General features: G+C 48.9%; 1 protein-coding gene across 2 annotated transcripts in view; it reads left to right on the top strand.

Moving 5' to 3' along the window:
• MAML3 (mastermind like transcriptional coactivator 3) overlaps positions 1-27,105 on the top strand; it is a 251,518-nt gene extending 224,413 nt beyond the window's left edge. Inside the window, exons 3-5 of one of the 2 annotated variants that reach the window (XM_040578538.1) lie at positions 17,096-17,338; positions 19,494-19,578; positions 22,963-27,105. In XM_040578538.1, coding sequence (XP_040434472.1) covers positions 17,096-17,338; positions 19,494-19,578; positions 22,963-23,942 — 1,308 coding nt within the window. In that variant the 3' untranslated portion in view covers positions 23,943-27,105. Of the gene's footprint in view, positions 1-17,095; positions 17,339-19,490; positions 19,579-22,962 lie in introns of both variants that reach the window. The other variant, XM_040578470.1, reaches the window with a different exon arrangement.
• The last annotated feature ends 199 nt before the right edge of the window (positions 27,106-27,304 follow it).

Raw genomic sequence — 27,304 nt, 5'->3', positions numbered from 1 at the left:
GTCTTTCAGGTTGTGTACCTTGATTTTGCCGTTGTAAATCTTCGGTCATTTCCTCTTCTAAGCAGAACATGTCCATGACCCAGCACCTGCTGAAGAAGCAGCAGGTCTTCCTCATCTGCAGCTGCATTTCACCGTTGATCTGTGTGAGCATGGAGCTGTTTGGTTTTCAGAAGGGAGGTTTCTACCTGGGGAGCTTTCACTGAGGCTGTCACTGCACTTGCAGTCACTGCAGAGAGCTATGGGACAGAGGTTCCTGCTCCGCTGTGAGGAGGAACAGCAGGAACGCAGGGGTGCTCCAGGAGCTCCCTGTACTTCCCCCAGTGGCTTTTGAAGGCTTGGGGCTCTGCCTCGTATCTTTGCTGATTTTAGTGGCTAGCCAAAGGAGCTGGAGTTTGCTGCAGGATTGTTTCTGAAAAGTCAGGGAGAGGAAGAATGGGGTTTATTTATGGTTGTCTTTTCCCGGGGCATTGTCAGTATACCATTTTTCAGGTGGTGGTGTGTTTATGGTTTTTTAAAAGAGAAATGTCTTAGAAGCAGTGAGAACACATTTTGGAAGGAAGCCAGCAAAGAAAACATGCCACTTACAGTTAAATAAAGATAATAATGCTAATTGATGACTATAGGGCAACAATAGACACCGCTAATGTGTTGTGCTCGTTAAGGAGCTGGTTTTTTTGCAGTGACAAACTGAATGCTGAAATCTGCCAATTCTGTTACAATTTGGAGTTGTCTGACAAACATAGGCACATACCAGCACGCTAATGCCTAAGAATCACAAACCTTCTTATAAAGCTGAACCGTCGTACTAGGGTGCACAGTTATTCAGATAACAGTACGTGGGAGTGTGAGCTGCAGTTAAGTTGCCAGAGATGTCCATGAGGTTTAAGCAGCGCAGCACTCGGGAGTCCTGATGCTTCTGCCAGTGGTGTGGCCTTCCTGCCTTGCTGCTGGGTTTCTCACAGAGGAAATTCCCCAGATCACACCCTGGCTGTTGACCGTCTCTAGCAGTCCCTAAGCTGTCTTGGAGAAGAGGTCTGACAACTTTGGAAAGAAGTGGAGTGTGCCCACTGAAAGCACAGTAACTCGGTGAATATCAGCTTGGTATTTTTCTAAAGGCAAAACCCCCGCTGCATTTCATTCACAGACAAGTGGCTGTCGGAACATGAGCAAAATCTTTCTGTATTTGTGCCTATCTGTGATGACATTTCCCTATCAGCATCCTGTGCTGCCTGTTTCTCAGAACTTGTTGGTAGCGGGTCCATTTTGGTGAAGCCCAGGAAGATGCCAGCACTGTGAGGGACAGCGAGTTTGGTGGGCACCACAGCTGCCAGTCTGTGGTGCAAATGGTATCTCAGTGTTACACGTGTGATTTCATGCATAATATCTAGAAAATTAGGTTGAAGTCTAGTAAAAATGCAACAAAATGTTTCCACACAAAGGATACAGTATCTCAGCATTTTCAGGGAGGTGCATGAATGCTTTGAGTTTTGGACACTGAGAAGCAGATGTGGGTCTGCAGGGACTCACAAAAATTGTGACGCTCCTAGTAGTCATGAACGCATCTTTTATTTGAAACGCTATGAACCTAGCTTACCCGCTGGAATATGGCACAGGAATCTCGCCTCACGTGGGTTTTAGGGGAATATTTGATTACTGAGTTTGCTAATTTGGCAATAGTGCTGCTGAAAACAGTGACCCAGACCTGTTAAACCTGTCTTAAGTAAAAATCATGATTCATTTAGGTGCTTCCTATGTTCCCAGCTTATTGCAGTGTTGTAGGTAGTTTGGGAGGAAAAGATTTTTAAGATGCTAATGACAGAGTTACAGCTACAACCTAAGGGGAGGGGGGAGTTAAACAAAAGAAGGATTCATTAGAGAACAAAAGAAACACTGGAGGCTTTGAACCTAGGAGTCTCCCACACATTAACTAGGTGTACTGCCAATGTGCTACAGATGTGCGTTACATGAACACATAAGGTAATGATATGTCTACAAAGGGCTGAATGCATCTGTTTGATGTTTTGTAGTGAATTATATTTAAGCAGGTGGGAAGCTGCAAACTCCCCAGTCCCTCCATATGTCAGAACTGAGGTATTAAGAGGTCCACAGATATCTTCTGCAGTTTTTGTAGAATCACAGCTGACGGCCACACCGTGTATCGGTAAATTGGAGCCGTGCTCTACCATTGGGAAGTGCAGCCTGTGGTTTCACGGAGCACCATTTGCTTTTCTTTGTGAAGGGTTTTAGGTATCAGCTCTCTGGACAAAGGCTTTTGAATACAGGTGAAGGATAAAGTAGCTGGGAGGAGGGAGGCAACCCCATATCCCTGGGGATTTCTGGGGCTCTTTTTTTTTTTTTTTTTCATGGCTCGCCAGGTGAATACTGGAGCGATGCTCAGAGGGGTGCCGGGAGAGGCGAGCCCTGCTGGGCTGAAGTGCCCACCGGAGCAGCCCTGCAGAGCCAGTGGTGGGTGCCCTACAGACCTCCCAGCCAGCCCCTGCTTCCCCGAGTACCACTGAATCGGCCTGGAGAGCAGGAGGTATACATAGCACCGATTTCCATGAAGACTCTGCATCAGTACTCTAAATAATTGGGCCTGCAGATCAGGATTTAGTCACCGAAACGTGACTGTGGTGCCTGTCACCTAGGGTGTGGCGGAAGGAAGCCCAAGCTGAGCAAGTTACAACACAAAGGTGTATTACGGGAGTTTGCCCAACAGTCTGGTTTGTGCTTCACTGCCCAAAATGAGGTGACATCTCTACCCAGGATTCAGACCCACTTGTGATCAGGACTGGGAGTTACACTAGCTTAACTGTAGTTTCTCTTGTTCTTTCCGAGGAGAGCACAGCTGGGAGCCGTGAATTAAGATGTGGCTTTTGGTAGTGACTTTTACAGTGGTGAGGTTGGACCCTTAGTAGAATGGGGCCTAGGAAATCTCAAGGGAATCAAGAAAGGAGATGGGATTCTTGCAGCTGCAGAAAGGTCAGGGTCAGAATGAAATTACGTTACAGATACCCATTTGTCTGTAGAGATGCAACCAAAATACTCCATTAGAAATGAAGTTCTGATTTAGATTTATTTAGCTCTAGGTGCATCTGCATAGTTTTTCTCATGCTGTTCCATCTTTCGCTATTGCACATCAGTTTCTCACTGAGGATTTGAATATAAAAGGTATTGAGGCTGGCTAGGAAGATCTTTAATTGTAGGTTGTTCCCTTTTTCACTGTGCATTATGAAAAAAATATAGTAAGGAAATGTGAACGCTGGGCTAGAGGAGGTCACCAGTAATCTATGCACCTGCCAATCCCATTAGCTCCTTTGGATTTTGCACTGTAGGGGCCTAAAGGAAATATGGCCTAAAAATAGCTGTCCAACTTACGAAAAGGAGCCAGCCAAACCTTCCTTCAGCTGAGCCGCAGCTGCCTGAGCATTTTGAGCAGCAGTAATAGAAAGCTACAGTATGGAAGCTCTTTCCTTTTCTCAGGAGACTCGATTTTACAAAGGATAAAGAATGATGGATGAGAGATTCTGCCCTGTTTTCAGTTAAATAACTTCTAATATCATCTAAGAGGAGGCAGAGAGATTCTGTCATCCCATCAGCAATTTAGATACGTGCAGAGCACAGCCTTGGTTTGAAGGCTGGGATTTTCAGAGTCACCAGTAGCGTGCCACTTACTGTTATTTTTTCAGATCAACATGTAGTTTTGCATTGGCACTCTGGGGCACAGTCAGATTCCCGATGGCTAACAGTTGCATTAATGAAGGGTGTCATTCTTTGCAAACGGGCTTTATTTTTTCGTAGTAACTTCAACAGGACTTTTCTGAGGTTTGCATTTTTTCTGTTCCAGGTCCTTTTTTAAGTTATTGAGATAATGAAATTATTAGGATGAAAGTGGGGGAAGGGAGAACCCAACTCAAAGCCTGCAAAATAATTGCTGCATTTTTTTCAAAAAAAGTCTGTAGTCTTCATTCACGTTAGTGATAGCTCAAACAAGGTACCACAGTTGAGTGGCAACTGCACCAATTAGCAGTGCTGCTGTTGGTTTGTGAATTGCATGTGAAATGTAGAATTTGTCCGGAAGTGCTAATGCAAATCGCTCGACAAAAATGTGCCCTCTGTGTCAAGTCTTTTCACTTGTTCTGACACACTGATGTCTTCCCAGATTTCTCTGATCGGCAGATCCCTCTCTCAGTTGACAGCTACCAGAGCTCATAAAGTAATGGAAATATTTCTTGTTGCCATTAGCTGTGTTACTGCAAAAAGGGCTACAAGCTACTGCTGGGTCCAGTTCTTGCTGTACAACATAATCTTACCTTTTATTTATAGGGTGCTGGACTTCACGTTTCTAGAACTGAATGCTAAAAGCCCAGTAAACCTCTAAGATTTTACCTGCACAGAGGTTCAAAGACCTGGTTATCTGCCACAACAGTAATTTGGTCACTTTGCATGTGTTCAGCATCCTCTGTTAGTGTATATGGTGATAACCTTTGTGCCTTACCGTATGAGGCTGAGTTACAATTGCCGTGGGAACTGTAACTTAGCATTTCCTGACTTTTTCAGCTCACAATATCTCATCCTAATATTGTGTCCTTTAAAATAAGAAGTAGTGGAGCAAGGGCATGTTGAAATGTTGGTGTTCTTCCACCTGCAGAATATAAACCAGCATATTTAGCAGTACGCAGGTTTAAGTTGCATTTGTAAGGGCTTGTGCTATGGTGGGTAGCACCTCTGAGTCGTAGTCACAGCTTAGGAGTCCCATTGTACGGGGCTCCTTGCAGATGCAGGATGTAAATACGTTTCCTTCCCCCCAAATATGTCCAACCTAAGTTTAAGATAAGAGATAACACAGGGGGATGAACACACCAGGGAGTACAAGGAAACAGGAGAGGCTGCTGGACATCATGGAGACAGGAATTTCTACAAACTTCTACAAATGTAACTATACTGGGGGCAGAGTTCAGGGTCGGAGTCGTACGAGTTTGAGAATCTCCTCCCCAAAATGAAATCCAGCAGGGAGGAAGGCGTGAAGGCACTTCTAGATAAAATGTACTGTGGAAAAGAGTGGGTCATGATGGGGTGATGGAAAGTCTCAGCCGTGAATCAGAGCTGATGAGTGAGGTGGCATATGCTGCAGCTGGATTTGAAAGCAAGGGAGGGTGCTGAAATCCAGAAGAAGGGGAAGCCAAGAGAGGGCTGCAAAGAGAGAGATGGCACAATCAAGATGACAGGCAAAGAAAACGACCTGGGCAGCAGCACTGGCTGTCTGCAAGCAGGGTAAGATTGCAACCGTCAGGGTGCGAGGTGATGAGAGCCTGGCTGTGGGACTCTGCAGGGAGGGCCGAGGCAAAAATGACAACCAGGTTTTGGGCTGAGTGACAGGCAAGTGATGGTGTTTTCCGCGGGGACTGAAGAAACAGGAAGGAGAGGAGGCCTAGGGAGTAGGAAAAGAGCTGCCTTTGAGCTTGAGCTGACAGATAGCCACAAGATGATCCCAGAGGCAGGGCATGAATTTAGTTGGAACAGATGGGAACTGGCCGGGGACAGAGAGGTAGGTCTGTGAGTTGCTGGTGTAGAGAAAGTCCTTGAACGTGTACAGAGAGTGAGCTTGCTCAGAGGTAAGAGTGAGAAGGAAAGGAGATGAGGGATGAGGATGCAGACCCACAGAATGGCAGCAGGTGGGAGGGTGAGTAGCGACAAACTAGTCCAAGTGACACTGAGCAAGCAGCTGAAGGCATTGGAGTCCAGCAGGAGCACCGGGAAAGGAGGACCAGGTTTCCAGCGGAGTGTGGTCAGCAGCGCCGGAAGGAGCTGACAGGCTGTGGCAGCCAGCCTAGTGTAATAGTGCGGAGCTGCAGCCAGACAAAGCACGTTAGAGACTCTGTGATATTGGTTTCTGCGACAGGCGAGAAGGGAAAGCCTGTTTGGAAAAGAATCTGTGTTGGGGATGGAGACTAAATTCAGTCTAAATCGTATAAATCATAGGCAGCACACTCAATAAGCGTAGAGATGACAGTGAGAAGAGAGAGGGTGGGAGCTGGAGAGTCGCTTGGAGTCAAGGGTTGTTTGGATTTTATTTTATTCTTTTAAGAGCATGAAGATAAAGCATGCTTGTGCTGTGAGGGGCAGGAGCAAGAGGAGAGCGAGATATGAAAAAGTAGGATGCAGGTGGGGGCAAGAGAGATAAGACAAGACACAGTGAGGTCACCAGGACAAGCAGAAGGGCTGGGGACCACTGGTGAGGCCACTGCCTCTGTGACCAGGGGTGGAGAGCCAGGCAGAATGCAAAGAAAAACAGGCAGAGGGAGAGGGAGATCATGTCTGTCTCTAAGTCTCTCATGGGAGAGATCAACACAATCCTGTGCAAAGACCTGTCTCTGGTGAAGGCAGGAGAAGGCAGGGCTTGAGGAGTGAGTCAAAGGCTGCAGAAAGGCAGCTGGGATTGCAGCTGTGAGGGCTGGTTAAGCTGGTGAACATAAGTACGCATTAGGAAGATGGCAGGATAGTAGAAGGCAAAAAAAGCATTCACGGTGTAGAGGAAGTTAAAAAAAAAAAAAAAAAGAGGAAGTTTAAAGCTTAAAAGATAAGTAATTGTCTCAGAAGAGGTATCAAGGATATCCAGAAAACCTCAGTCGGTGTGAATAAGGGCTTGATCAGCAAAGGAAGCTATGCCTTAGAGACCTGGAAGTCTAGAAATAAAGTCAGTACTGCCAAAAAGCCGAGCTGAGTTAGACCTTGTGAAAGAAAGTAATTGAATAGTGGAGTTTTCCTTAGCCATATAAATAAAGGAGACCTTGGAGAGAAAGGAGGAACCATGCAGTGAAGAGCACGCCAAGGTTAAAGACAACCTAGGCATAGCCCAAATCAGAATACCTTGTCTCAGTTTTCACTAGGGCTAATAAGATTAAATGTCACAACAAAGGCTGGGTGGCCCATGGAAACACAAAGACAATGTCCAAGGTGGAAGAAAAATCAAGAGAGTTTCAAGTCCTGGAACTGAGTGATCCGGGTAGCCTGGATTTAAGCATGTTAAAAGAACTAGCTTGTGAAATCGTAAACCTGGTGTGCCATCCCAGCCACCTCAGTTTATCAGCAGCTAGCTATTTGAAACCACAGCAAAGATAACGTGGCTTTGCTGGGCAGCTGCAGTGGACGACCACTTCCCTTGGTATTGCCAGCTACCTTTTGGAAACACTTGGCGCTCGATTTTAGACTGAAATACCACCTGCACAGAGGCTGCACAGACAAGCACCTGCAACCAAAGACAGGGGAGTTATTCCAGCTCTTTGAAGTCCGTGTCAGACAGAGGAAGATCATGGAATTTGTGCATGAATTTGCAGAGATGACCATTCCTTATAAGCACCAGTGCATCTGCTTTGGTGCTTTTATCAGTGACACTCATCATCTGCCAGAGCCCACCAGAAAACTGAGTTACTGCACGTACATGGCACGCTCTCCCTCTGTGTTTCTTATGGGCATGGAGCAGAAAGAAGTCCTCACCTCACCCGAGTCCTTCTGGTGTATGATCTTCCTCCCACGAGGGCATGATGTGAACGAGCTAGAAAAGAGTAGTATTAAAGGAGGAGCAGTTGTGCTCTGCAGCTTGTTCACTTGCAAAGCAAGTTGGGCCAGGAAATACCGATAAAGATAACGCAGCTTTGCTGTGAGCACCAGGGACGTGGCATACGTACTCCCTGACCCCTCACCGCATTTCTGCCAGGCCAGAAGCCAGGGACAGAATCAGTGACAGGGCAGGGGAGGTCCCTGGAGACATGCAGGAAGAGGGCTACTTTGCGATAGCCCCAAACCTTTGCTCTGAATTTTTCTGTGGATTTTTTTTTTTTCCCCTTGGCAGAAGCAACGACATGGGGTGATTGCAGCCTTTCCCAATTTTTGAGGTGAGGTAAGATGCCTTCTGTGTATGGGAAGGAGAGCATATGGCCCACTGTGTTTACTTCTCAGCCAGGATTCTTTCAGGCTTGGCAAATTACGTGCTGCTTGCTGAGGAGCAACACAAGTGCCAAGTTTGAATTTCTAAAAATGAAAGGGATTTCATTTATCACAGCACAGAGAAACGGATCTGAAAAACGCCCTTAAGTGTGAAAAATACCTTTGTTTATGCTCAAACAAAACAAGCAAGGGGAAATTTAACAAAATTTCACCTAGAGTAAAAAAAAAAATCTCTGCGATCGTCCGCAGGAGACTTCAGGCAGCTTCTGCCAGGCGTGAGCTAAAGCCAGGCTCTGTGAAATACCTCAGCAACCGGCGAACTCCATGGGGTACAAGGTGTTAATGTGATACAGGCTCAGGCCATTAGAAGGAAAGGGGTTCCTGGTAATGGGTTGGTGTTTGCTGCTAGAGAGCTCCATTAGAACATCTTCGGCTCATACTTCTGCTTTTTCCAAGCCCCACATTTTTCCCTGTGTGTGCTAGAAGCTTTTCTTTCTCTTATAGCATTTATTTTTATTGTGTCATTTTCCCTCTGTTCCCCCTTTTCATTGGCCCTGTGCGACTGTTTGTTTAAACCATTTGCCTGCTTTCATCTTCCATTTCTCTCCTCCCCCCGCCCCCCCCTTCCTGGGGGCTCTCCAGCCGTGATTATCTGTCCTCATGCTTCACGTTAGCTTTCCTCCCTCCTGCTCCAGGATGGATTTGAAGGGGGCATTGATTAAAGCTAAAAACTTTAGCAGGAGAATTTCTATCAGGCACCGGCTTCAGGGTCTGGCGGCCTCTGTGAGCTCAGCTCTGGCTCCGCTTTGCTCCCAGACCAGCTTCCGAAGCCCCAGGAAACTGGACAAGCGAGGGCCAAGCTGGCACCGAGAGGGCACTCGGCTCCTGTGGAGTAGCCTGATTTGTACCTTTGCAAGCCCTCAGCCAAGCCTGTGGTGGCAGGCAGCGGGGACAGGGTGTGGGAATGCTATATGGTGTGGGCTGGTTTTTCAGCTCTCTCCGGCCTGTTGCTCCCCAAAGGTTGCTTTCAGAGTAGTAGGGCACGCTGTGAAACGCCATGATGGCACAACTTCACCCCGCAGTGTTTAAGGGGAGTAATTACAGCCTTCATAATATGCATAAAATATAAGGTTGGGCACTTTGGTGTTTCTTCAGATTCTCAGCCCCTTTCCTTCCCTGGCTGCCTGCTCGGGGGCTGGAGCTCGGAGAGCGGTGCCGCTGCCGTGGGCAGGCGTTGGAGAGCGCGGCTGCAGAGGTGGTGCCAAGAGGCCAGGTCGGGGCTGGCTCTGCGGCACGTCGGCAGCCCCCTCAGACCTCCTGCCCCAGAATACAAGTGCCAGGTGGCTGCTCTTTAGGGAGAGGAGGGCTGCTCCATCCTTCTGTGGGACGGGAGCCATACGTGGGAGTAACCTCTGAGTAACCGATGCGCTGTGAAACCACACCCGGGCTTGCCTCACAGAGACTTGTCTGTGCAGCCGTTCCCTGTGCGGGTCAAATTAATGGCTTGATTAACCCCATTAGTTCACTCCTGCAAGAAAATTATGTAAAATAGCATTTCACTGGACCATGAACACTGGTGCAAATGGCTCAAGAGCAGGTGAGATTGCAGAGCAGGAGGATTCGTTTCCATCGCAGGGGCTGGGTGGGAGCATCAGAAGCTGCCCCGGCTGCCGGAGTTGCACAGGCTCTGTGCCTGCTCGGGTCTCAGCCTCTCCCGGCCAGCTGGCAGCACACTCACAAGCCCCCTGCCATACACGGTGTGTGTGGGGCATATCCATGGGGACCTGCAGGGGACTGCGAGGTTCACGTCCCATAGATTCCCAAGCAGGTACTAGGTGATAACCACACCCTTGCAAGAGACTCTGCTGGAGCTAGGACTTGTAACTCATTAAAGCAAATAAGAAGAGCTCATCTTAATTTGACACTTCACAAATATTTTTACATGTGTATACTTATTTCTCCCTTTTTTTTAAGAGATACCTGTAAAGAGGCTATTCTGGGTTTAATTTGGGCTGATTCGCTTTTTCCCTCCTAAAAATAATAAGACCAATAAAAAATTGCAATTACAAGGAAACTAGTTATTTGCGATAAATGATCACTTCTCCCTCAGCGCACAAACCCAACCGTTATATTGTTATGCTCTGTACCTTGGAACTAGCTGATGAAACTGAGGATAAACAAAACTGAAAAGCAGGAGCGATTGCCCCTGCAAAGATTTCTTTCTTGGGGGAGGGGAGAAAAAGCCAGAGTTGTTATTTGTAAAATAGGAAATGAGCCTGGTTTAACGACGCTGGGTGAAGTTGGGTAGCATTCTGTTGAAATGCTGCATTTCTGAATCCTACCAGCGGTGCTCAGGATTTGTGGAGTCAAACCACTGTGCTGAAGCAGAAGTGGGTGCATGGGGAGGCAGGGCTTCTGGTGCCACCTGGTAAAACCACGGCCCCTTCTGCCTCTACAGTCTTTGAGATGAATTTCTGATGGTCTTTAGCTCTTCCATGGTGTTAGAAAAACAGTTGCTCGTTTTAGAACCCTTTGTTATCTGCTTTGTCACCAGAAATGAAGAAATTAGTCCCTCTGATGAACAAAATAAAATACACAGAAGTAATAGTTTGACAGATCCTGTTTGTTCTGTGGAAAGACTAAACTGTATCGAAAACACAGGGAGGAGAGATGCAGGCGAGGGGAGGTGAAAGGAAAACAAATTGGCTGCATGCAGAGGTCTGGTGTCAAACAGAGGGATCTTGTTCACTCAGATACTATAGGAAAGACCATGGCAACCGGGGGCCGGGGAGAGAAGAGAGGTTTGTAGCCCATCCGTGAGCCTGGATGACAGAGGAATAGGTGAAGCAGTCGGCTCTGCAGAGCCTGCTGCCGGGGTTGGAGTTGTAAACCAGCATATTCCGTCCCTTCGTCCTGTATGCTGGCTTTTTTAAGGGAAGGGCGGGGGGGGAAGTCCAAAATGAATGGATTTGTAATTCCCTTAGTCTGTCAGATGGTGCTATCCTGTGAAGAAAGGTGGCTTGGCTTTGGGCAGCCTGATTTAGAGAGAGGGATTAAGATCCCTGCCAGACGCAATAAGTAACAACATTACAAGGAATTTAATAGAAATATTTCTGGGGGAATATAGGAACATGCTTTCAGGCTGCTCCGAAAACACTAGATAGAGACGATGTTTAAATGTGATGTAGTATATGGAAACGGATAATATTTTTGATCCAAATAACAGGTTGGAGACCCCCTTTTTTGACATATGCATGCATACGCGCACACAGAGGCAGGCGGGCAGTACCTGAGAGCCCCACGACAGCGGCGCGGTGCCTGCCAGCCCAGCAGCAGCGGGATGCAGCAGGGCCAGCTGCCTCTGCCGTGCCAGGGAGCAGCAGCTCGGAGCTGCACGGAGCTAAGGGCAGGCGGTGCTGTTCTATCGTGTACACTGCAGGCCGTTCAATCACACCGCTAAGTTGTGTTTATCCAGAAAGGCTGTCATCCTTGAAGACATCAAAATGTGGAGATCTGCCATTTCTGATGGGTAATGAAATCATAGTGTAAAAACGTGATTCTTCTTTCTGATTTGAATCTGTCTTCAGCTTCCAGCCCTTGTATCTGGTTTTGCCTTCTTCACTGGATAAACGAACTCTTTAAAGGATTTCTTCCCTTGTGAAGGTATTTTTATAGGCCATGGTCAAAGCATCTCTCAGTTTTCTTTGTGGTAAGCTAAATGGATTGAGCTCTTTAAGTCACTCACTGGCAGACACTTTCTGGCTCAAATAATTTTTGTGTCTTCTTTTTCTGCTCTGACTCTAAATGTAGATGTGTGATTGTATATATTTTTCTAGCATCGTTCTTTTAATGCGGTATGCAGGATAAGCCACCTCCTGGCTTCTGTTTGCTCTTCTGCTCTTTGTATATTCAAGGATTGCATTAGTTCACATACCACAGAACAGCACAGTGAATTTATGTCCAATTGTCACACTAAGACCCTACTTTCAAGTCTCTGCTTCCCTCAGCTTTTTGGGAAACACTTTGTTCCCAGATGTGGAAAACCCTTCGGCCGTAGGTTTCTGCTAGCAGTTGCCTGGAACAGCCCCCCCTTACCCTGGGGTCCCGCTCTGCTCCCCTGGCCTTCCGCAGGAGCAGAGCCGGCTCCCCATGCCCAAAGGCTCTGATCACCACAGATCAGCATGGATCAGACCAGCTGAGTAAGCTTGGCTGGTCCCTGCCTGCACTTACCTGCACCCAGCTGCCCGGCTCTCAGGGCGTCAGCTGGTGGTCGTTCTGCTTGTTCTGAAAGAAAATTGTGTGATTGCTTCTAGCTGCAGTTGGGAGATTGAATAACGTACGGAAGGAATAAATCACTGCATGATCAGGAAGAGGCATATAAGATTTGAGACAGAGGAAAATACCTTTTCCACTCCCTTTTGTTCTCTTTTTAGAGTCACTTATGTTTACTGTGCATAACTGTGCATGTATGCACACACATCACCCCTGAACTCCTGCAGAGGATTCCCTCACTCCAGTAGATCCTTGGAAATACACTGGGAGGACACAGGATTTATCCTCCTGTCACTCAGGATCAGATTATCAACAGAGGGTGACTCCTGTGTAGGCGTTAACTAAGCAGCCAGATCCCTACAGAAGTTCATCTTACTGGGTGCCCTGCAACTATACAAACCTGTCCAGATGTGCTATGCTGACCATTTGGAAATCATGGCTCTTTTTTGGCTCTGCAAATAGCAGCTTGGCTCTTTCAATACCTGGTGAGTCTCCCAGGGGCCAAGCACTTGATTTTGGCTCTGGCCTGCTTTAAAAGCAGGTGGCTGAGGCTGCAGAGGCAGGAGGGGTCCTGGCAAGGTCCCTGGGAGGCTTAGCCAGGGCCAGCACATGTGTTTGAACTTGCTCAGCAGCATGGCTGCATCAGGTGAAAAGCTCTTGCCGCCGTCCCTCCTCACATAAGCAGCCTCTTGGCTTCATCTGGCCCTCGGTGAGGACCTCACAGTGGAACTGCAGCTTCTCTGTTCCCGACTGAAGCATGTGTCTGCACCAGCCACTGTTATCAGGAGAGAGCTGTTTGCAGCCTGTGAGTAGCACACAGTGGCTTTGGGTGCTGTTGAAAATAGCCACAGTGAAAAATCAGAAGTCACACTATACCTTCTTCCCAGATGTAACAGCTGATGAGAGACAGGCTGAGAATACTGCACGTGTTTCCCATTCCAGGGCATCTTGTCACTCTTTACACGGACTGGCACCCCTGCAGCATGTGCCCACATGCACAGGAGCACAGGGCCCTGGGGAAAGGAGCTGGGTTGTCCCCTTGCTGCTGGGGATCTCTCCGGAGAGATGACAGCCTGAGTCACAGGTGAGTCAGGCCGTGGGCATGGGCCGCTGGGTACCAGCGCAGTCGGCTGCGGAGGTGATGTGGTGCCAGCAGCCGGTGAGCAGGGGAGTTGATGAGGGTGTCTGGAGGGTGAAAAGGCAGCAGCGCCAGTTGGTGGGGGAAGGAAAATGCAGAGGCGGGGGTGTAGGAAGGAGAAAGGGGAGGTAAGGAACGAGAGGAGCTCTAGGGGCAGGAAGGCTCAGGTTGCAGTGGGAGGATGGAGGGGGCTGGCAGGCAGAGCAGGAGCTCAGAGCACTGTCAGCGAAGCTTGGATCGGTTTGGGTTTGAAGCTCTATAGCTGTGTCAGTGCTGCACTTAGCCCGGGTTGCTTGACTCGGTGCTCGGCTCTTGTGGTGAGACTGCACCCAGGCCTGGAGCAGGCAGTGGTGTGTAAGAGGCAGCCACGTAAAGCCCAGCATTGCTTCTTTCATCACCGATTCCCAGCCACACACACGTATCCCCCAGCCTGCTTCCAGGTTTCATCTCCATGCTGGACCTCCAGAGGGAACAGTGGAAGGAGGGTGGGTGTGCACACCATGGCTGGGTAACTGAAGCAACCCACAAGCATACGTGGCCCCACACCGCTGCCGGGGCTGGGCAGAGCTGCGCAACCCTGCCTTGGAGGTTAACAGCGGCACTGCCGGGCTGCAGAGGTGCTTGGTAAAGAGCTCTGCTCCCAGGTGCTAGGGAGCATTTTCCTGCCTGTGGAGACCTTTTGCCTGGGCTCTGCTCCCGTTGTCAGGACACACAACCCGGGGCTGCTCCCAGTGATGTCAGCGGGGCCTTTCATCATCGGTTGGGAAGTGTTTTTGCCAAAAAAAAAAATGGAAAGGAGAAGAAATATGCTGGGTAGGAGGGTGGTGTTCTGTCTTGGTGGGGAAGGCCTGGCTTTAAACCTGTTATTAAAACTGGAAAGAGGAAGTTTTCGCTATGAGTAGGTAAACTCTTGTACCTTGACGTGACTAAACGCACAACGCTGGAAGTAACACCTTTGTGCTAATCCTCGTATTTCCTCCAGCTGGTGCAGGGGGCTCATGTCAGCGGGTGGGGCTCCTTTCGAAGCTTTCTTCCTTTTTAAACTCTGCAATTAACTCGCCATGTAATCGGATACAGACTGGAGTGCCTTGTGCGGCATTACGGTGGGGTGGCTGTGTCCCTGCGCCGTACCCATGTGTGCAGGAGCGCCAGGACACTAGTTCTGCAGTAAGATTGTTTTGAAGGCCGTTCGGTGGGGGCTCGGGCTCAGCCCCGCAGGGAGCAGTGCGCTGAGGCTCAGCAGAGGAAGCTCCAAGCGATGTCACTTCACAGCATGCCCTTTGGCTCCTGGGTGTCCGTCCCTGTGTCCTCATGTTGTCGTTGTCGTCGTCCCCCATTCTTTTTCCTTGTAGTAGCTGCAGCAAAGGCTCCATTATTTGGCAGCGTGGCATTGCTTTCGTCTATAAATGGAAGCAGTTGGCCCGTCTCCCAGTATAACACAAGATAGTCCTGTGCATCAGTTATGCAATCTGTAGCTTGATGACTTCATCAGAAGTCGGGGGAGGGCCAGGGGGTGGTAGGAAAAAGCCTTTACCGTCAGCTCGGCTGGAGACAGATGATGTCTGTGTCCCCTCCCCAAGAAAAGCCAGCCGGAGCCCAGCGCCAGGGCTGGGTGAAAGGGCTCGGTGCGAGAGCTGCTGAGGGATCCATGGCGGGTGCGATTCCCTGACCCCGGCTCGGGGACACCCCAGCAGCTGCCACAGCCCTCACGGTGCTGCGGGCACCGCGCTTCGCCGGGCTGTAAAGTGCAGTGTGAGATGGGGCCAGGGGAGAAGTGGGAAGAGTGTGGGGAGGGAACTTTCAAACCAGGGCAGATGTTAAGAGAGAGAACCTAAATACCAGAGAGCTGCCTTTCAGCAGAGAGCCCTTCAGGGAATATCTGTGCAAAGCAGAGATGTGGACAAATTGTATTTTCTTGTTATTTCCTTGGAAGGCTCCTTGAAAACCTGACCTTCATGCAGAAAGGCTGATCCTAATTTCCAAAGGTACACTCGAGCATTGATTTTAACCCATGCATTGACTGCGTTGGCGTGGCCGTCATAAGATTACTTTTCCGTACGTTCTCAATCACACGGTAATTGACGTAACTCAAACCGTCAATGAAGCAGATGAATCCCAAACCTCACCCTGGCAAGCTTTGCCCAAAGGACCCTCAAGTGACAGAGATCCTTTCCGTCGAGTTAGTGCTTTTGAATTAGTACCCGTCTCTGTAAAACAATTAAGGAGCTTCTAACGAGCACACGTCGAGGCCGGTCCTGCCGGGCAAGCAGCGCTCCGCAGCGCCGGCCCCGGCGTGCTCAGCCCAGCAGGGGCGGGGGGGCTGCCATCGCCACAGACCCCTGTGTGCTGCCGACGGGCGCTCCTGGCCCGGAGCAGCTCTCGCACGGGTGGTTTGCGCTGCGGGCGGCCCGCCAGGGCTCCCCACGGCGTTCCGCACCCCCAGGCTGGGGGCGGGGGGCGCCGGCCCGGGGGTCCCGCACCGGCCGAACGCGGGCTGCGGCGTCACCCCGGCGGGTCCCCGCTGCCGACCCTGCTGCGGGGCGGGCAGCAGCGCTGCTCTGCCGCGGGGCCAGCGGCTGGGGGGCACAAGAGAAACCCTTCACGCTCTTTTACACCGAGGAGTACCTGGACCTACAGGCGTGGGGGCACAGCGCTGCACCTGCTGCTTTGCCATCGACCCCCCCCCCCCCCCCCCCCGCGTTGTTTGTTCCCCCCGCCTCGGGGCAGGGACCCTCCGGAGCGCTGCGGGGGCGCTGGTGGCCGTGGGGTTGCTTCTGCCCCGGCAGCGGGGCAGCCTGGCGCCGGCCCCGGGGGGGAGTGTGTCTCTGGGTGCCCCCCGGCAGCGCTGCCCGCCGCTCCCGGTCCCGTCCCCCCCTGCCCGCAGCGGGGGGAGCCCGGTCCCGCCCCCGCCGCGCCGTGCCCCCACCGGGCGGGCCGGGCCGGGCCGCGGGCGGGCAGCGCCACCTGCCGGCGGGCGGTGGCGCAGGTGGCCGCAGCCTCCCCGGGCACCGCGCTGGGGTGCCAGGGGTGCGGGCCGGCAGAGCGGCGCGCTGCCCGCCGGGGTGCCGAGGCTTACCCGTGCCTGCTCCGGCTCCGCGTCCCTGCACTCCAAGGCAGCAAACTGGATTGGAAACGCAGAGCAGAGCGGGTTTGGGAGAGGGTGCCGGTGGCACCATGTGCCTTGCGGCCTCTCAGGCTTTGGCCCCTCGCTGGGGGAGGGAAAGCTTAAACACCTTTTGTGGTTAAATCCTGCGACTGGGGTGCAATGTAGGCGGAATTAATGCAGCCGGCTCCTGCCGTTGTTTGCGTGCACCCAAAACCTCCGCTCCTCACTCCGGGTGGCTGCGGAACTGCTGTTATGGGGAAAGGGCAGCAGAAAGGGAGAGAAAATACACTTGTCTCCACGATAAGGGGGAAGAATTTTAGAAAAACTCTGAAGCTGCGTATCCTGAATGAAATTAATTCTAGTATGCAACTTTATTTATTTGCTGTTAATGAACTGAAAAGTGCTCTTGCTTTATCAGAGTGGGCTTGACCTCCAGGAGAGAAGGGGAACCTGCCACCTGCTGCCTGCGAGGAGCAGCCCGTGGCACGGCCACAAGCCTCTTTCCGAGGACTCTTACCTCTGTCAAGCTCCAGTCTTCACCCCCAGAGTCAATGTCTCTTGTTAATGAACTGCAACTTCCCGTGCCGGTGGAGCACCCCGAGTAACAAGGCCTTCTCTCTCTCTTTGCGCAGGAGCAGCATCAAGTGGGGCTGTCCCGGACCACGGGGCCCATGCAGCCTTCAGTCCCACCCGGCTCCAGCAGCGTGGTCACGGGCACGAGCTCGGGGGGTCCCTTCCTAGGAAACCAACCTCAAGCGGCCATCATGAAGCAGATGCTGATTGAGCAGAGAGCCCAGCTCCACGTGATAGAGCAGCAGAAACAGCAGTTTCTAAGAGAGCAAAGGCAGCAGCAGCAGCAGATCCTAGCCGAGCAGGTACAGTACCCGTTTGTCTCAGGCACTGCAGCACACGCAGGTATGACGGCACGAGCGCGAGACAGTGCAATACCAGCCTTTCCTTCTATGTTTTGGTGGTTCCTATCATAGTATTTCAGCAATGTTCATCCAAGAGGAGGCATCTGTCTCAGTCCTACCATAAGCTTGGCAAATATCACCCACATTCCCAGTGATGGGCTCGACGGTCTCATGGGATTTTAGACACCAGAGAGGTTAGCTCTTAACCTGGTATCTCATGGTGCATTTACTCCGACAGAAGCAAACTGCTACAGTTACAGTTGCTGGTCCTCTTCCCTACCTCTGACTGGTCTTGCGCTGGCAAAAGCTACATACAGCTGTGCAGTGATCTGGGACAAAGAATTGACATGGGTTAAAAGTAACCTTGCAAAGAAAAGATGTTAGTGTTTACCCAGCTCAATTCTTTAATCCTGTTTATCATGTACCGGTATGAGCAATTATGTTAGCACAAGGGAGGGCACCATTAAGGGGGGAACCAGAGGCTGAAGTGGGAGAACAGCAAAACCACCCCGTGCAGTGGCAGCGTGGAACTGCTGCCTTGGAGCCTGTCACCTGGCTTGTGGAGCTCTCGGGCTTTGCGATGTAAACATTAAATTACCCAGTCTGAATGGTGATGTCTTGCACGTGTTTAACTCGGCTGTAGTTTAAAAGCAACCCAGGAGAAAGTCAGTGGGAAGTCACACTGTTCCGTGCCTGTAAGTTCATACCCAAGTTTAAACTTGCAGTCCCCTAATGTTACCTAGGTAATGTTCTGAGAGGTCTGTAGCTGCTTTAAGCTTGGCTTCAGCTCTCTTGCTGGAGAAATACAGCTTAAGACCTGGGGTCTGCTTTAATTTGTGTTAGAACTTGTGCATGTTGTATAGCCACAGGCATACGGATAGCCTTCCCCTCTTCTCGTGGTCCTCCTGAGAAACTGAAAAATTGACCCCCAGTGAAGAGGAAGGATGCTCCTAGAAATATTCAGGATAAAGATGCATGAAGCAGTTCAGGGGTGAACAAGTGTAGAAGAGTGAGGATGCAGTCACGTTCGCCCATCGTGGATTAGGCCGATTCAACTGTATAAAGCTGAGAGCCAGTCGCTGTCTTGGCTGCTGGAGGCAAACCTGAAAGTGTTGAAAAACCACAAGGCTGAGGCTGTCAAGTGTGCTGGCATAGATGAAAAGTGACAAAGTCACAGTCCTCAGGCTCCTAGCTTTTGGGTGTTTTGTGCCTAACAAGGTTCCCTTTATCCTTTTGATGGTTTGTAACACACATTTATGAACACGGGGATTAGTACTTGCTCTTTCCAATCTTTGCCGTTCTCTTACCTTCGTTACGCATCCTTGGGTTTGGACACAGTATTTGTACAGCTGCAGATGAAGCACCAAGACACGTCCTTTTAGTAAGTGCTTAGTCAAGTATACCCTAGGCTTTGAAAGCTCTGGTAAACACTCTTTGTTTTTATAATCAGCCCTGGATTCTGTTTTAGATGCATGAGTATTCATAGAAAATGATCACGGAGAAACAGTGTGGGCTGGATCAAGGGAGGGAGACATTTTGCAATCACCTGCTTCCCCACTATCATTCCCTGAAGCACAAGAGGAAATGTGCCTTAGTAGCCCTTTCTGTTTGGCTCGGGAATGGTCCTAGGCCACAGTGCTCAGGTCAGGATGCAGTACTCCTTGCAGCAGTGTGGTTTAAGTGCAGAGGTGGAGGAAAGTCTTGTACCAGGAGCACAAACCTCTAGACTTTGGCAGGGCTGGGCGAAGAAAAGGGTGTGTGGCTACAGTTGCCCTTAGACATAAGTGGGCAAAGTTATTTTATATCCCTCCCTCTCCTTTCAGCTTGGAGACAGTTAAGGTCACACTGTAGAGGTCGGGATGAAGTGGTCGTTATTAAGGAGAGATGATGTTAGCCTCGATGCTTATTCCTTTTTGAACCAGAGAGTCTGTGTGCTGAGTAGCCCAAGTGCTCTCAGGAGGACTCCTCTAATGACTCTGCTTGTCTCTCCAGAACAGTTTGCTAGATAAGAAATGCTGCAGTTCTGCTGCAGTACTTTTGCCACCAGCCCCTTTCTCAGCTCGCTAATTAATTAATCATCTTTTTCTGCTTTCTTTCCCTCATTCATTTTCAGCAGTTGCAGCAGCAGTCACATTTGCCTCGGCAGCATCTGCAGCAACAGCGGAGCCCGTATCCGGTGCAACAGGTCAATCAGTTCCAAGGTAAAAGCCAAATTCTTTTTCCTGTATTGGAGCCGATATATGCTCCTGTAGCAGGCACATGAAAGTTCATGCATTTTATGAAGGCCAGGGTTTAAGCAGTGTGCCAAAACGGGAAGACAGGCTGTTGCACGCTTGCAAATACCACATCTTTTACCAAAGGGGAATGCCCAGGTTTGTGTATTTAGTTACATTTCTAATTTCCTTTCTGCTCCGCTCAGCAAAAGCTGCATTTTTAATTTGACATTTGTTTTGCCTCTTTGACATCTGGATTCTAGGATTTATCTTGTTTGCCACCACTCTCATTATGCTTTTTTTTTTTTTTTTCCCCTCCATCTAGTGTCTCTCACTGTATCTTGGTTTTACCCCTCTTCATTCCCCACTTTTTCCAATTTGATGAGCAGAGAATTTCACAGAGGTCATCCTTATCTAGAGAAGTGACTGACAGATGTCAGGTGTGGGAGACCCAGTGAAATACCCAAGATGTAAATGGAGAGTTTTTAATTATCTCAAAAAAAGCAAGTGTTATTTCAGTGTGCTTGCAGATAACTGAAGAATGTAAGTACAATCGTTTTGCTTTAGGAAAAGAAGTTAATTCTGAGCTTTTCAGCTGCAAAGCATCAGCTGAATGTCTTCGCTAGCCATGGATTCTAAACGGGCATGAAACGAACATGGACATGTGCTGTATATTCATGATCGCGTCATGTAACTGCAACAGAAAACAAGGGAGGCAAGTGTATTGTAGTTCTTGTATGCGGAAAGTGCACAGGCAGCCAGATCTTCTGCTTGTATATATCAGAGTGGCTTCTTCTAAGCACCTTCTCATTTTTATTTGTGGCAGCATAAATTCTGTATGAAACAATTCTTCTCTCCCAACAATTCATTTGCAAAATCAAAATGTATGTGTGTGCACTGCCATACATCGAGATGCACATGTAAAATCTTTCTGCATTAATGGTTCTTTGAAACCTTGCCTTCATATGTATTATTTAAAAGAAATGGAGAAGAGAGTTTAGGCTAATCTGACAGAGCAAGGAATTAATTTTCATAAATGAGGTAATTTAAATATAAATATTTCACCGTTTTTGTATCTAGTCACAAGACTGTAATCCAGTGCAGTAGGTTATGTGTAAATGAGACCAGAAGGTGGCCCAAAACCTTAAAATCTGTTGCATCTTTCTTTTAACTACTCCTTGTCTGATCTCCTGTCTCTTAAGCTAAGCAGGGTAGTTAACAAAAGTAGTTTTTGAACCACTTGCTGGTAGTGACTCCTTTGGAGGTTTTCAGCTGCTGTTTTCAATTTAAAAAAATAGCTAAAGATGCATTAAGTAAGTTTTTAATATTATCTGTGTCTTAAACACTTGCTGAAGTCATTGTAAAAAGAGACTGCTTCTAATCATGGAAGGAGGAGGTGATCTAAATTAAGAAAGATCAAGGGGACCCCGGTGCCGATCATTAAGAAGATGGCTTCATAGCACAGATAAAGTAAAAAGCTGCCACTACGTTTGCCCTGTTCAGTTGAGAGCCAGATGGTCTCTCTTCATGCTACAAAATGTTTCATTTATCTGTATGTTGGAGCTAAAAGCATCCTTTAGAAGCTTGTCCTGCTGCAGCAAAAAGGAGATGTAGCCATCCTCTGCATTATGTGCAAAACTATAGAAATGACATTTCCTTTATTCGTACCTATTTCTCACGGAAACCAAGCCAACGCGAATAACACAGCCCAGTGTTCTCTGTTCCCCACAGATGTTCAAGCATGTTGTCTGCCACTGAGGGACAACAGATAGGGATTGATTTAAGAACATTCAGATTTTGTCGTACAGTTCATGACTCTTAAAGCAACCATTTTATATTTATACCTTGCATTTAATAATGTTTGAGCTGGGAGTAATTGTGTGCCTTATACTCTTAGAGCTTCAGCTGCAGAGCATTGTGTTTAGTTCAGTATGGTGACTGAAAACCACAGTAGACCCATGGCATAATCAGAGCTCTGGTAATTGTTTTTAAATAAAGATAGTAAATACAGAAGCATGTTGGCTTCCCAGAAATCGATAGCTCCCCCCACCCCTGAAAGGAAGACACAAGCATGGTTCAGTTATCTGCCACGGTGGGGAATTTAACAAGGTTAGGATTTTCTGGTTTCCCATCGCTGGCCTAAGGTGGAGTAAAATGTGCTTATAATGTCGATTCACTAATACACTTTCCCTGCTTTAAATGTCCCCAAAAAACAATTTTTCTTCTTTCCGTAGACTTAATCCGTAACAATGCTATAGAAAATCCATTCATTTGTGCCTCCTGAGCTATTAAAAAATTGATTGGCCTTCTAAGCCTGACATGTCTTTCAAAAGTAAGCCTTGAAAATGGAGATATTCAAAAGAGAGCTTCAAATGGTAAACTGAAGTTCAGCTGCTTTGCTGCCATTGAAGAAGACGGGTGGAAGCTTTCTCATTTGCTTGCTACAAGCTGAATTAGGCTTATCTGAAGGAGATGAGTGCTGCTGAACCACAGTGCATACACACCTTTGAAGTCTTAGGGAGTGGTTTTATTATTTTATTTTTTTTTTCACAGAGGAGGGTGCACATTGTCACTGGTCCTGGGGGAAAAAAAAATACACACAAAAAGGAAGACTCACGTTTGCTTTAGAAAGGGGACTTTGACTCTCAGGTCACTTCTTAAAAATTTAAGCTCTGATCCTAGTGAAGTAAGGAAAAGGCAGGCCTGTTTTAGCCCTGCAGCTTCTGTGGCTGTCTAGCTTAGGTACCTGGGAAGGCGGTTATCAGGGAGGCAGCCATGGCTGTAATCACGCATCAGGCATGCAGTTGTGTCGCCTGGATTCTTCAAAAACCTGAAGCCATGAATACCTTGGGGTACGCATCCCAAAATTGTCATAATTGAGAATTACTTAGTGGGTAAATCATTGGCCTTTTAATCTTGCCAGCCTCGTTTTAGGCCTTAAGGGAAATTAGGCTGCTAGTCTCTATTGATGGTATTCTCTGCTGAACAGTGTCCCGCTTCACAAGTCGAATCCATAACGTGATCGGCGATTCCTGTTTAGGGCAGCGCTTGAGCTGTGTGAACTGTCACCCTCAAGGAGAGGGGACTTGGCAGGTCGGGACAGAGGGTGCAGCCAGAGCGAGTTGGGGAACATATAATCTCTGAAACACAACAAACGTTAGGCAGCAAGCACATCTCCCCAGGATGGATAACCTTCTAGCTCACTGCTAGCCTTCACATGAAACAATAATTTATTCGTTCAGAAAGCACAGCAATCTGAAATCTTACTGTGATGCAGAAGGCTCCTACAGGTTGTCTCTTATGCAAAGGAACGTTAGTTAAGATTTACAGGACTCTGATTTTTTTCCTTACCTTCCTCCCTTTTTGGTGTAGGTTCTCCCCAGGATATAGCAGCCGTGAGAAACCAAGCAGCACTCCAGAGCATGAGGACATCCCGAATGATGGCCCAGAATGCGAGCATGATGGCAATGGGTCCCTCCCAGACCCCGAGCACGCTGCCCACGACCGCAGGCCAGTCAGACATGGGCATGGCTCCTTACAGCAACGCCTCTTCCAGCCAGCCGGGAATGTACAGTATGAGCACAGGGATGAGCCAAATGTTGCAGCACCCAAACCAAAGTGGCATGAACATGGCACATAACACAGGCCAGGGAACGAGGCAGACTGCCTCTGGACAAGCGGTGGGAATGGTCGGCAATTTTGGTCAGAACATGCTGGTAAACTCTGCTCTTCCCCAGCATCAGCAGCAGATGAAAGGACCCGTGGGCCAGGTCTTACCCAGGCCACAAGCACCACGACTTCAAAACCTGATGGGGACCGTCCCTCAAGGAACACAAAACTGGCAGCAGCGAGGCTTACAAGGTGTCCCCGGAAGGACTAGCGGTGAAATGGGGCCCTTCAACAACGGCACAACGTACCCGATGCAGGCTGGGCAGCCGCGGCTGTCCAAGCAACATTTCCCACAGACAGTTGTGGACACGGGTGGGACAGTAAGAGCCCTGAACCCAGCGATGGGGAGACAGTTGCTGCAGCCACTACCTGGGCAGCAAGGAGCCAGCCAGGCCAGGCCGATGGTAATGCCTGCAATAAGCCAAGGGGTCCCTGCTATGTCTGGCTTTAGTCAGCCTCCAACGCAGCAAATGCCAGGTGGTAACTTTGCTCAGAGCAGCCAAGGCCAGGCCTACGAGAGGAATCCCACTCAGGACATATCCTACAACTACAGTAATGAAGGAGCAGGGGGGTCGTTCTCCAGTTTAGCAGAGGGCGCAGACCTTGTGGACTCCATCATTAAGAGCGGACCAGGGGATGAGTGGATACAAGAACTTGATGAGTTGTTTGGAAACCCCCAGTGAATGGGCTTGTATAGTCTGGAGCTTTGGTTGTTGCGTTTGGAAAAAGAAGAGAGAGAGCTGGATGTTCTCCCCATCCTTGGATTGTTGTTTTTTTGTTCGAATTGGTTTAGTTTGGGGTTATTTTGTTTTCTTTTGTTTTTAATCGTGCAAACTAAGCTGATCTGTAGCCAACTTTGGAAGATTCAGGGGACGATGAAAACATCGGCATCCCAAGACTTCCACCAAGCAATCTCTGTTGTGTGGCAGCACCCGCTATGGGGGTGGGGGGGATAGGGAGGGCAGAATGGGGAAACTGGAAAAGCCAGCTGATGCCTCTGGTTGGGAACTTTTGTTCCTTCCCCGCTGAAGTGAGGCTTCATTGCACAGTTGTGTGGCGCAGTCCCAGTATCTCCCACCTCGTGTAACTGCAATTGCTGCAACTCTCAGGGGAGCAGATGAAAACAGCCAGGAGTGAGCCTAAGGATGCCTGCGGGCGATCGCACGGGCCCTGGTCAGAAATGGGCTTAGCCCCAGGGGTAAGCGGGTCTCGCTGAGCCACGGCCAAACCCACAGGGCCAGCTCTGGGCTGTCACGAGGGATGTGCAGCACACACAGGACAAACCTAAACAGTCACGGGCAGGTCACCGTTTTCACCGCGGAGTGATAAAAATCCAATAGAAGTGTAGGAGAACATAAATTTGGCAGTGTGGCGAGGACAGTTTGATTAGGGGACTGCTGCTAGAGATGGCTTAGGTGGCAGGGTTAACTTAATGAGCTATTTAGTCCCCTTGGGACTTGCAGTAGCACTTCCCTGTCGGAGCACTTTGGTGTGGGTCTGCTGCCTGGGGGTGCAGAACAGCAGCTTCAAACAGTGTTGAAGGGTGAAGAGGTACCAAAAGACATCAGCACAGGTCTTGAGTGGGGGTCTCTCTCTCTCCTTCCTCCCCAGCATGTTTTGAGTTCGCTTACTTCCCCTCCTATCCTTCAGTGGCAAGCAAGGTGAGCGACAACTGCCACAAAGGGGCAGGCAGGCCAGGAGAAAACAGGCATGAGGAAATGTGCAGGCAGGGTTTGGCATGCAGAATGAGTTTCTCCTCTCCTCTTGAGAAGTGCAAGTTTGGCAAGTGATACTGCCCTGGCATGCCTGGGCTCTCGACGTGATGTTATACGCAACCTGATCTTCGGTTTTAAACAGACGTCTGTTCTAATCTCTCTGGTTTGCCGGGGTAAAATTCACTGCAGTATTTGAAGAACAGGAACCGGTGAAGGACTACTCGAAAGATCATTCGTGGATGGGTAAAATAATTGATGTAGTTATTACAAACACAGGGTCTGCCCAAATAAGCTTTTAGGTAATAGCGATGCATCACTATCTCCACTGTGTGGACCGGTGCTGAGCAGCACTGTAATGAAGTTGTGATGCATCTTGCACAATACTGAGATGCCAGTCGTTCTGAATGTCTGAAGCAGCAGTCCCCAAGCTGCATTCTGAGGCCGAGGTAAGCTGTCCTCCAAAACCTATCACCTTTTTAGTGTTTTCAGTTGAGAGCTGCTTATCGGGTTATATAGTGGTGCATAAAAAATGTTAACATGATCCACAATCCAAAAAGTTTGGGAACTTTTGGCCTAACACTGGCCTTTGTGAGCCATAAGACGTGCTCTGCAGCGAAAGTGTCTCTAGTGAACAACTACCAGTACCAACTACCAATTACCTCCTTTTGCGCCGCTCTCCTTGGGCCCGACGATGCAAAGTGCTGAGCACTGAAATCCACGGGAGCTGAGGGGCTTGGCATTTTGCATTTTCAAGTCCTGCCTTTCCCTGTGGAGCACAGGTATGCATCGCATTAAGGAGTGGGAGCAAAATGGGCCTGGAAGCATCTCGGCGCACCTTTACGGTTCCCTTTTGTGCAGTAATACCTGGACAGGGGAAGCATCTGTTTTATATGCTATAATGTGAGCAGGACTAGCTGCATTTTTAATATGGACTAGCTGGTCAAGGTGAGCTATCAATCCAGTTTGCCCTGACTGCTAAATTTTTAAAAAATGCTTTAGTACATCTCTTTTAGCTAACCCCTTTTTAAAATACAGCACAAGGACCTCTCCCAGTTCCTGCTGAAGACGATAGGGGTTTGCCTGTCTGCTGCTTCAGCCGGAGCCCGGTTGGGCCCTAATTCAGTGAAAGAGAGCACCAGCCAAAGTTTGCAGTCCATCTTGCGGGTAAGCGGCTCTTGGTAGGGCTAGCTGGGACAGAAGGGACAGGCAAACAGTGGGAGAAGTGGTACCCTGAAGGTAGGAGGGCATCGTGCGTGCGTGTGTGTCTGCGTGAGCGCGTGGGTGAGGGAGCAACGAGCTGCTGTGGCACGTACCTGTCCTGCCCTGTATGACAGAGGTGCCAGGAGGAGGAGGCAGCAAGCCCGCTCCATGGGGATGGCGCTGGGGACGGCACAGCAGCGTTCCTTTCTCGGGAGCGAGTGGCCGAGGGTCGCCTGCCGACACAGAGCTGGGATTTGAGGGTTTAGATACACACGACCACCATGCAGCAGCCACGTGCAAATCCGTTTGCGTCAGGGAAGTACAGGCTTTGGGGAATAAATGGTGTTGAAGACTGAGTCTCTGTTGTCTTTATTAAGCTTCCTCCAAATACTCCGTACTGGGACCAAGTACTAGAGAGGTAGATTTTATTAGATTTGGGGTTGGTTTATTTGGGTTTTTTTTTTTTTCCTTTCTTACTATGGTGCTGATGTATATGTAATGTTAAAAAAAAAAAGTTATTTGTAAATATGTTTTTACAATTCTACAGATATCACTGGGTCTACTATCTGTAAAATATATACATATAAAAATATATATATATACTGTTTGTTTAAAATAGAGTATTTTTATTTCATTCCTTAACTCATCCTTACTGCAGTGGTATTGCACTTCAGATGATGTCTAATTACTAATTTGTACTGTATCCCTGACAGCAACTTGCTCCGTTCTATTCAGATTTTTCTAGTTTTCTGTTTTTATTTTGTACATTAAGCATTGCTTATTTCCTTTTAAGACCTGTACAGAGCTCTGAAAATGTAGAAAAAGACCTGATGTTAACATACCACTTTTAAAGAAAAAAAAAAACAAAAAACAAAACAAAACACAAAACAAAAGCAAAAAAGAACCAAATAAAAGATGGTTATCTGAGTCATATACCAGGCTGGTTTATAGGATCGTTTCTCGCCCCACTCCTGCGCCTCGGTGGGTGGTCTTCCTGGGGAAGGAGGTGAACCGGGGCGTTACGGGGGGTATAGTCCATACCAGGCTGCCCCTCTTGCCCCACACTTGTTCAGCAGCCGGTAAGGTCCCTGCACCCCAGTTTGCCCCAGCAGGCACAGTGGAGCAGCTCC

The sequence above is a fragment of the Falco naumanni genome, chromosome 1 (assembly GCF_017639655.2).
Source record: "Falco naumanni isolate bFalNau1 chromosome 1, bFalNau1.pat, whole genome shotgun sequence".
NCBI lineage: Eukaryota > Metazoa > Chordata > Aves > Falconiformes > Falconidae > Falco > Falco naumanni.
This window is presented reverse-complemented; position numbering and strand designations above follow the sequence as displayed.